Raw genomic sequence first — 10608 nt, forward strand, 5'->3', positions numbered from 1 at the left:
GGACAACCCCACGGGAGAGCGCGGGCGGAGGGAGGCGCCGGGCTCGGTGCTGGACGGCCGCACGGATCAGGGCCCGTCCCGGCACCCCCGGCGAAGACACCGGGCCATCACCCTGCCAGGTGCTGCGGCGGATCGGGAGTTCCTCTCCCGAGCGGCCCTGGCTGAGCCTCCAGCACCGCGAGCTTTGCCCCGACGCTTGGCACGGACCCCAAAAACCAAGTTTGCCCTTAAAGAGAAAGAAAGAGTTGGTGAAAAGCTGCTCTCGGCGCCTGGTTCCGTTTTGAAACGGCGCCTGAAGTTGGTGAACCAGGGAAATCGCCGCACAAGCTTTCGTGCTGAGTACAAAGTCATCGGCATCGTCCGTGCCTGAAGCATTTTCCCCCCCGTTGGGTCTCCTGAGGCTCCCGGTGTCCCTGTGTGGCTCCAGCCAGGCTTCCAGGCCTTGCAGGGACCTACTGGGACGGGAACTGCTTCCAGTCCTCATGCCGTTTGCCGAGATGTGAATTCTTCTTATTCGCTTTGAGGCTGCGTCTTTCGGTCTGTGCTTTTAGGCTAAAATATCTCCTTCACCCCGGTGCAGTCCTGGAGCCCACACAGGTTTGAGTCCCTTTTAATTAAACATCCCGCAAATGAGTACGGCTCCCACTGATTTCGCCTAGGTCTGGCTCCGAGGCTTAACGCTGTTTGGCTTTTTTTTGTTGTTGTTGTTGCAGATTTTCATAAATAATGAATGGCACGATGCTGTCAGTAAGAAAACCTTCCCTTCTGTCAATCCAGCAACAGGAGAAGTTATCTGCCAGGTTGCTGAGGGCGATAAGGTAAATGTTCTCTTGAGGGGGTGGGTTTGTTTTCTGCGTGAGCAGGTACGCGGGGACGGCAGAGGGAGGCATTAACTCATCCCCCCCCACCACGGCAGCTCTGCCGTGTGCTGCATTTGCGGCAGTAAATGTCTGAGCAATACAAATACCACATCGAGTGCTGCTTGTGTTCTTCCTTAACTACTGCTTTCAACGAAAAAACCCTCTGGCTTTGCCTCTTACCAGTGCCGAACTGGGACTGGAAAAGGTGGAGAGGAACAGCTGTGGTGCGCAGCGGAGCCTGAGCGGGGAGGTCGGGGAGCAGCTGTGGGGGGAGGTTGCTGGGGCCTTTGTGGTCCCGTGGGTGCTGTGTTGGGGGTGTGACCCAGAGGAGACAAAAGGGCAGGATTCCCCTGAACAGCCCCCACGTGCAGTGGGAGACTGTCCCCAGCCCTAGGAAATGAAAAAAAGAGAAAGAGATGGTCGTGTAATCATCCCACGCCTTATGCAAGGCCCTCCTAGGAGTCTGTGGCAGAGCTGAGGTGGTGTTTCCCAGTAATTTGGGGTTCTTTCTACTGTCTGGAAACTTGTTTGTGTTCCCCAAGGGAGGGGTGAGTGAGGGAAACCCTTTGTTTTTGCTTGTCTGTGGTAGTCTGGCTTGTCCTGGCGGGACCATTACAGCAAGCTAGAACAGAGAACCAGCTCGAAACCAGTTAATGCCCTGACAGGACAAAATGATGGATTAGACATACCCGATCAAGAAAAAAAACCTTCTTCAGAGTGTGCTGGCGAAATCAAGTCCTGATGTGTGTCAAAAGCCCATTTCCAGAGCTTTTGCCATACCTCGTTCTAGGATGCAAATATTAACCCAGCACGTGACACTGCGGAAATAACTTGACAATATTTGCACTCTGCATAGCAGAAATGGCAGAGTAAGCACAGGGGGAGGTGGTGGCTGCTGCACCCACCCGTCTCGCTGCCGCTTCAGCTCCCTCTTCCCCGCGGGTGCAGCCGGGGTGAGAAAGCTGTGCCCGGTTTGATGCTCGTGGGGCAAGTGGCCCAGGGGCGGCAGCCCCTGCGCTCCCCTGCCCTGGGACTGATGAGTGTCTTTGCAGGGAGGCAGCTGTCAAGGCTGCGAGTTGTTGCCCTGAGAAAGGCTGGTACTAGCAGCCACTTGTGTCTTCTCCTGGAGACTGGGGACGGCTTCAGCGGTATCGCGAGAGCGCGAGGGGGGCTGGTTCTCACTCCCATGCCTGGGCTCCTCCGCAGGCAGATGTGGACAAGGCGGTGAAGGCAGCCAAGGCAGCTTTCCAGCTGGGCTCGCCTTGGAGGAGGATGGATGCTTCTCATCGGGGGAAGCTGCTGAATCGTCTTGCTGACCTGATCGAGAGGGACCGGGCTTACCTGGCGGTGCGTATCGCGCTCTGCGGTCCCCAGCCTGGGGGAACAAGAGGAGGAGACGGGGGGCGGGGTTTGGGCCCATCGGGTGTGAGGGGGAATTCAGCCACAGCTAAAACTGTGAGAGAGACCTCAAGGGATGGGGATTTAGTTTTGGGAAGCTGAAAGCGCAATGCTCAACATGCAGAACTGATCCAAAGCACAAATGGAGAATCGAATCTGAATCTATACGCGTGACTCTCCCCACCTGGCTCTTCAGGCAATCTCGCTGCTCTTTTGTAGGCGCTGGAGACTCTGGATAATGGCAAGCCCTACTCTATCTCCTACCTGGTGGATTTGGACATGGTGGTCAAGTGTCTCAGGTAGGTGTGGAGGCCGCAACGACTCTTCCTGCTCCACGCTCGGGCTCAGCTGGCCCAGGGTGGCTGAACCTCTGCTCGTGCAGAGACCAGAGGGCTCCGATTCAAGCGCTGTGGGTGACAGGGCTGGATGGTTTCATTTGGTCCGTAACAGGTGTCAGACCCCTGGTTTTCCTCTGGTTTTATTTTTTTGCTAAGAATGAGGCTGTAATTCCTGTGGCTTTCCAAAGGATTTTTGTTACACAGTCGTTTCTCTCTTGCTATACACAGGTCTCACATTAATGGAGGTGATCTGTGTTACAGCACAGGGATGACAGAATTTGTTATGCAAAGTGCTGGCAACGGCAGGAGAGAGAAATATTTATTGTCCATTCTTAAAACAACCTGTTTGGGAAATATTTGTACTGGTATGTGTTTTATGGAGTGACTGAAGAAGGGTGGAAAGCAAATAACTGGAGGAAGTGTCTCTTTGTTTTCTGCTGACAGAAGACGTGTTATTTTAAATTCCGTGACCAAAATTTTATTGTTGCTAGATACTTTGCAGGCTGGTCAGATAAATTCCATGGCAAAACAATCCCGTTAGATGGAGACTTCTTCTGTTACACAAGACATGAGCCAGTGGGAGTTTGTGGACAGATAATCCCGGTGAGTAAAATGTATCAGTGGTTCTTGCAGCATTTCAAGAATTCTGTGTTATTGTGACGAGTTGTCTTACAATGCAAAGTGTTATCTGTTGCTAACCTCTGCTTCCTTCCCGTGGTAGGGAAAGTGCTTGCACCAGCTTGGAGGGCTGATACTTTGCTCTGGCAGTATAGAACTGCCCGTTGATTTCGTGGGCTCTGAGGAAGATTTACTTTGTACCTTCTGATTTAAAAAAAAATAAAATAAAAGAAATGCCTTTATAGGAGTTAATGCGGCTACTACCTAGCATTAAAACCAAAATTCCGTGGGATGAGGACAGAGAGCTAACGTGCAAAATTCAGCTGTATGGACGTGAAATTATTTGGGTAACAGCAAGCATGGTGAGGGGGTTTGTCGACAGCAGAGCCGTATTTATACAACAATCCATGTTGCCTCTTTGTAGGAGTAGCTGGATTCAGGCTATTGCATCATGGATTTGCATGTTTTTCATATTTGCATTGAGCAAGAACTGACTGTAAACGCCTCACTGGTCTGCGTGCGCTGCCCTGTCATTACGAACAGGCTTTCTTTCAAAACGCTTCAAAAAAACATTTAAACTGACAGTAAAGATCAGTGCCCCCAAAAGATGGGGTTTTGCAGTGGTACTGAGAACACCTCGCGCTTCAGAGTACAGATTTCCTGGACAAGCTTGAAAAGGGGCCAAATGTTGAAGAGCAGCTAGGGAAGGATCAAAGACTGCTCCCATGGGTGCTGCAGCTGGTTTGAATGAAGCTCGCTGGTTACTGACTGATTAATCGGAAACTTTCCAGATCAAACCAGCAAATGCTTTCTTGTTTTTCAGTGGAACTTCCCGCTGCTGATGCAAGCATGGAAACTTGGGCCTGCCCTGGCTACCGGGAACGTGGTTGTGATGAAAGTGGCAGAGCAAACCCCCCTGAGTGCTCTCTACGTGGCTAATTTGATCAAAGAGGTGAGCGGGGAGGCTGCGTTTCCACCCGCTGCCTCGCTGTGCCTGCGGGAGCGGGGTGTGCTGCGGCCAAACTGGTGAGCTGCGAGGGACGGGGACAGGGCAGGGCTGTCTGTTCTGAAGAAAGGCTGGATTGGTTTGGGTATTTTAGCGTTTGGTTTAGCAAAAAAACCCCTTTGTCCTTATAAACGCGTATGCAGAGGATGTCAGTTTTGATTAGGGAAGGACTCTCTGAGGTTCAGTTAAATAACAACCTTCGGGGTGACTAGAAAGCTAACGCATCTAGCTCCAAACTGTGGAGCGGGGAGAGGTGTTGTACACTTTGCAATAACCAGGGCAGTAAAACTAAAGACCTGGGAAATGAAAGTGAAGTAGAAAAAGCTCTGTTTCTTCGTGGGAGGCCTGCGGGAGCGTTTCCTAACAGATGAGGGTGGGTGAAATCCTTGATTTGTAAAAGGAATAACGTTGCTGTCTCCTGCTGTGAACCGGCAGGCTGGGTTCCCGCCAGGTGTGGTGAACATCATCCCCGGCTACGGGCCCACTGCGGGGGCCGCCATCTCTTCCCACATGGACGTGGATAAAGTGGCCTTCACCGGCTCCACGGAGGTAAGGGAGTACCTCCACCTTCCAGCCCTGGGATACGGAGGATATCTCATGGCTGTAATATCGTTTCTGTATAAAATACGGGAGGTGCCTTGCCTTCTACACTTCGTTTTAAAACATACAGCTGAACTCAGGGTGTGACATCTATTTTTACTTTACATAAAGCTCTTTTTAGATGCCCTCTTTAGAATACTTTCTATTGTTTCCCTTGAGCTGCTTCTTAGGGGTGAAACTCTGGGCAGACTTAAGTTGTTCCCTTGAAGCCCTGATAATGAAGGGATTATAATTAACTGTTGACAGATCTAAAACTAGCCACCCTGCCAGGGCTTGCTGTATGTAGGAGTTAATTCCTAATACCTGTTCTTCTCACGATGCAGGTTGGGCATCTGATCCAGAAGGCTGCAGCAGAGAGTAACCTAAAGAGGGTGACGCTGGAGCTTGGAGGAAAGAGTCCCAACATAATCATGTCCGATGCAGACAGTAAGCACCTGCTAGCGTAATATTTGATCTGTACCTTTCATGGTGGCTTTCTGTGAGCAGAGCTGGAGGGGAAGGAAATCTCTCCTGTGCTGGGTGAGTCTCCTGCTCTGACACTGCCTGGCAGGTCTCACCCAGCGAGCTCTCCCTGCTCCCACTGTAGCTGCTGTGTTTGTGTATCAGCGCTTCCTCACTCCCACTCCTTCCCCAGTGCTGGGAAGAAGTTTGGTTTTTGACAAATGAGAATGGTTTCAGTATCTTCCCTCGGTCTTAGTTCCATTTTTGTTTTCATTCCTTTCTCTTTCTCATAGTGCATATTGCTCTTTTCTAGTCTGATTCCCTCATCTCTTGCATATGGACTCATTTTAGGTCTTGATGAGCCAACACACCTGCTTTTATATGGCAGTAAGGAAGGAAATCCTTCTAGATCTAAAATAACTTGTCCTTAATACCCGATAATTTCAAATGAGAACTGTAATCTGCTTCAGATCAGATTTTTTCTCTAGTATGGGGTGCTTTAATAGACCCTCGTCCTAACTAAATCTGTGTGTGACTTCTGTCCTACCAAAGCATGGAAAAAGCCCGTTAACTGAAAGGACTTCCATCACCAGTGCTCCAACAGTCTGCACGATACTTGTTCAAAGAAGTCATGTATGGACTCCGGTTGGTTTTGTTTGCTTATTTGTTTTCTCTCCTCTCCCCAATCTTAGTGGACTGGGCTGTGGATCAAGCCCACTTTGCCCTGTTCTTCAACCAAGGGCAGTGCTGCTGTGCTGGATCCCGAACCTATGTCCAAGAAGATATATATCATGAGTTTGTGGAGAGGAGTGTTGAGAAGGCCAAGTCCAGGGTGGTTGGAAACCCGTTTGACTTTAAAACCGAGCAGGGCCCTCAGGTAAGAGCAGGAAATGTCCCAAACTGTTACCTCATGAAATAGTCCCAATCTTGAGACGTTGTGCATCAGTAGATTAGAATGAAAGGTATCCTTCAGTCTCTTGTTTAGTCAGAGTCATAGAATCATAGAATTTGGGTTGGAAGGGACCTTAAAGATTATCCACTGCCACCCCCTGCCCCAGGCAGGGCCACTTCCACCAGCCCAGGTTGCCCAAAGCCCCGTCCAACCTGGCCTTGAACCCTACAGGGAGGGGGCAGCCCCAGCTTCTCTGGGCAGCCTGTGCCAGGGCCTCACCCCCCTCACAGGGGAGAATTTCTGCCTCAGATCTCATCGAAATCTGCCCTTTGTCAGTTTAAAACCGTTGCCCCTCGTCCTATCTCTACTCCCCTGATCCAGAGTCCCTCCCCCCTTCCCTGCAGCCCCTTTCAGCCCTGGGGGCCACTCTAAAGTCTCCCCAAAGCCTTCTCTCCTCCAGCTGAACTCCCCAACTCTCTCAGCCTTTGAACAGTGCCCATTACCTCCTTGCTTGCGCAGGAGAGAGAGAAGTTAATTAACAGTTCTGATTATTCCAAAACCTCTGCCTGATGCTGGCATTTAAAAATTACCATCTCCCTCTGAAGCTGGCTCGGCAGTCTGTTGAGATGAGGAGTTGTTAGAACACAGTCTCCCGCACAGCAGGGTGTAGTCCAATCTTTTTTTACCCCCAGTAAAGGTGAAGCTGATCTGTCTGTCCTCGTGGCTCTTAGGTTGATGAAGAGCAGTTCAAGAAGATCCTCGGTTACATTAGTACTGGGAAGCGTGAAGGAGCCAAACTGCTGTGTGGTGGCAACCCCGCTGCAGACAGAGGCTATTTCATCCAGCCAACTGTCTTTGGCGACGTGCAGGACAACATGACAATTGCCAGAGAGGAGGTGAGACCCTGCAGCGCCTTTCTGTCTGTCAGCTGCTCGCTCCTTCATCGGTTTGCCCGCTCTGATGCAAAAAACCACGGGCCTGCAAGCCCTGGGCACTCATGAACTGCGAAACTTGATGCTTCTTGGAAAGCATCAGCACGTTACGCTTCCCTCCAGATTACATCCTGGGCACTTCGTAATACAAGAAGTGATACTCTGAATTTGACGTGCCGTGTGTCTTTTAGCATACATACATAACTCCAGCATCAATCACAACTCGCTGCCATCAGTTTACACCGATTTTCACATGCTCTGTTTGGATTTTGCAGATATTTGGGCCGGTCATGCAGATTCTGAAATTCAAAACAATCGAGGAAGTCATTGAGAGAGCAAATGACTCCAAGTACGGCCTAGCAGCAGCAGTCTTTACAAAGGATCTTGACAAAGCGAATTATGTGTCACAGGGCCTGCGAGCTGGAACAGTTTGGTGAGCCTCAACACTTCCTTCTCCCTCAACTGCTAGAAACTTCCTTGTGTGCTGCTGTTTCTCGTTGAGCTGCTTTGTCCCTGCTTTGGATCTGATTTTACGGATGATTCACTGACTGTAGTGTCAGACCTTCAACTGTAACACTAACTGTTGGTAAAATTTAGGTATATTAAGCTTCCATGCTCCCACTGTGGATTAATGAACGGGATGGGGAAACAGAAATCCATTACTGCAGCTGGCAACGCAGCAACTGCTGCAGGGCCCTGAGTGCCAGCAGCGATTAGATCTCTGAGCACGTCCGCGGTCTCGGCTGCTGCAGTGGCTGTTCCTCTGTGCTCTGAGGCTGATGCCAAAGGCAGTACTTCATCACTGCTTACTGTTTTAGCACAAGAGATTTGGGAGATTGGGTATCTCACTGTCTCTTTTTTCTTTTTTTTAATGATCCAGAGTGAACAAGTAGGTGCTTTTGATATCTGTCCTCTGAGGGAGGTGTGGGTGCCAACCTGGACGCTTGGTCTTGTGACGATGAGAGACGTGAATCGATTTCATGCAGTTCTGTTTCCAGGTTGACAAGGTTTTAGTATTGATTAATTGACTGAGAGAACTGAGAAATACAGAAATCCTGCCTAGAAATTCGGCCGTCCTTCTGTTGTATACACCCGAGATGTCCATTTGCTGCAGAAGGGCTCTTCCGTTAAGCAGTTTTGAAACTACAGGTGCTTAATTCTTGGTTTCCATTTCAGGATAAACTGCTATGATGTGTTCGGTGCACAAGCCCCCTTTGGTGGCTACAAAGCCTCTGGGAACGGGCGAGAGTTGGGAGAATATGGTCTGGAGGCATATGTAGAGGTGAAAAATGTGAGTATCCCTCTGTCCACGGACTTCCCAACCCTCTGCTGTAGCTCCTATTTGTGCCTGTTGGTATAGGCTGGCCTGAGAGTTGCAATTCTTCCTTCTAAAAACAAAATCAGAGCCACACTTCTGAAAGAAGCACAAACACAATTCCACATAGCTGTATTTAAAACAGAAAGCTGGCTTTGCTTTATACTGCTGTGGAGAACAGGGGGATGTGACCTGACAGGTTACCAGTTGCCTGCACCGCTTGGCACCACTTAGCTCTTTCTCCCTATAAAGAATGCAAGTGTGTGGACTTCTCTGTGAGTTTATTTTGTGGAGAACAGGAAGAGCATGTGCTGGGGGTGCGTGCCTGATGGGTAGAGGCTTCAGGTACGAGCTGGCAGATGAACGCTGGGCACTCAAAAGGGGGAATCTGAGCAGTGACCACCGGTACTTAATGCTGCTCATCTGGAGTCGACAGGCCCCTGGGTCCATGTGCGAGAGCAGAGTCCCTGGTGTTGGGCCATCCCGTCACCACAGGCTGAGTAATTTCCTGTGAGACAAGGCAGAAGGGCTGTCACGCTCTCTGCTTGCAGCTGCAGTGTCTAAAGGGTGACGGAGCTGCCGGGCAGGGGCAGTTTGCCAGCGGCCTCTGAGTTGCAGTGCAGCGAAGCCTGTAACGGTTGAGGGTCCCCAGCTCGTGACCGTGGTACAGGAGAACAAACAAGTGTGTCTGCTGGCACCTCTCAAAGAGCAGTGGAGGTGGTGTGACCCAGCCTTCGAGCTCCCCACCTCTCCTCGAGCCTCCCAGATAGATCTCCAGACCAAGGTCTGGATATACTGTCCTCTGCAAGATGCTGCTGCCTCTCAGCCTTCAAGTGAATATAACTGAATGCTGTCTCCAGGATAATAACATGACTTTTTTTTTTTCCCCCTAGGTGACAATCAAAATTCCACAGAAAAACTCCTAAAGGACAGCAGCCTCTCCATGCGTTTGGAAATAACCTGTGCAGCTTTGAGATACAAAGCAAGGAAACCTCTTCTTAACACACACAAAACGAGGTGGAAAATATGTAACTCTGCGCTAAGAAACGTTTCTGTAGAAGATGCCTGAAGGAGCTTTTGTTTAAAAAATGTTACTCGGCTTTATCTTTTCAAAATACCAAATACAGTCAATTCAGTACTAATGCATTACATGGGTGTGCTCTTGTTGCACCTGTACCTGATGAATATGCTTTTTTTCCAAGAAATTTAAATGCTTTGTGTATCCTGCAGTAGGTTTTATAATAATTTTTGGTTGGCTTACACAGCTCTACACTCCTTGTCCTTTATACCCAACACTACGTCCCTCTCCTGTAAGCAAGGTGAACCGAGACTCAGTTGTGTAACAGAGCAGGAGAGCGACGTCTCCGCCTCGGTCTGAGGTAAAAGTTTGTTCTCGGCTCTGTCTGTTAACAATAAACGTTCTTGCCTTAGTGAAGTTAACGCCACCTTTGTTGGAGCGGTTTGTGTTGGTGAGGCACACACGCAGATTTGTATTTTCTTCCTCGCATCCATCGCCCCCTGCCTCACGCAATTTAATAAAAGTTTTTGCTTTCTTCCCCGCCCGCTTTCCCTGCCTTAACGTTAGGGGAAGGCCTAGACCTGTAACTGCCCCCGGCAAGGCCAGAAGGGCTGCACGCACCACGAGAAGGGGGCGATGAGGGTGGCCGGTGCCTCAGGAGCGTGCTGGGGCTGCGGTGGGCGACGTCTTTTAAGATTAAAAGGATTAAGAGCGGCGCTGAAGGGCAGGTGCGCTGTGCGGGGCCGACGCTCCCCTCCACGGCTGGGGGCGTGAGGCGGCGGCTGCGAGGCGCTTTCCCGCGCTGGCCCGGCCGCGCCCCCTCAAGGCGGCGGCTCCGCCCCCGATCTCGCGAGATTTCGCTGCTCCCACAGGTCTCAGCCCGCTCCCAGATCTCGCGAGATTTCGCGCCGCCCATAGATCTCATCCCGCTCCCAGATCTCGCGAGATTTCGCTCCTCCCACAGATCTCACCCCGCTCCCAGATCTCGCGAGATTTCGCGCCGCCCCCTCTCGTTGTTCCCCGGCAGGGGGCGGGGCCGGGCCGCACAGCTTCGCTTTGCCCCCGCCCTCTTGACGTCATTATAAGGCGCCCGAAATCTCGAAGGTCCGATGGGGGCTTTGATGGCAATGTCGCGCTTTTAGGGGTGTTGGCGGCCGCCTGTAAACCGCGCCGCCGCAGTGGTGGAGGCT

At 50.9% G+C, this 10608-nt stretch overlaps 1 protein-coding gene across 1 annotated transcript; it reads left to right on the plus strand.

The window, feature by feature from the left end:
- The first annotated feature begins 717 nt into the window (after positions 1–717).
- On the plus strand, positions 718–9840 carry ALDH2 (aldehyde dehydrogenase 2 family member). Its single transcript, XM_026859540.1, has 12 exons — positions 718–818; positions 2067–2207; positions 2478–2557; positions 3088–3199; positions 4038–4166; positions 4656–4769; positions 5144–5246; positions 5954–6138; positions 6885–7049; positions 7361–7518; positions 8262–8376; positions 9294–9840. Exons 2-12 carry the CDS (start codon positions 2133–2135, stop codon positions 9324–9326), a joined length of 1269 nt encoding a protein of 422 aa, XP_026715341.1. The 5' UTR covers positions 718–818; positions 2067–2132; the 3' UTR covers positions 9327–9840.
- The last annotated feature ends 768 nt before the right edge of the window (positions 9841–10608 follow it).

This window comes from Athene cunicularia, assembly GCF_003259725.1.
Source record: "Athene cunicularia isolate RWA chromosome 15 unlocalized genomic scaffold, athCun1 chr15_part1, whole genome shotgun sequence".
Classification (NCBI taxonomy): domain Eukaryota; kingdom Metazoa; phylum Chordata; class Aves; order Strigiformes; family Strigidae; genus Athene; species Athene cunicularia.

What these genes read in the sequence shown, in the direction of transcription:
- ALDH2 (XM_026859540.1), top strand. Translation starts at nt 2,133, where the DNA reads ATGGATGCTTCTCATCGGGGGAAGCTGCTGAATCGTCTTGCTGACCTG. An exon ending in ATGGTGGTCAAGTGTCTCAG is followed by an intron (nt 2,558 to 3,087) that starts GTAGGTGTGGAG and finishes TATTGTTGCTAG; the next exon opens with ATACTTTGCAGGCTGGTCAG. An exon ending in CATATGTAGAGGTGAAAAAT is followed by an intron (nt 8,377 to 9,293) that starts GTGAGTATCCCT and finishes TTTTCCCCCTAG; the next exon opens with GTGACAATCAAAATTCCACA.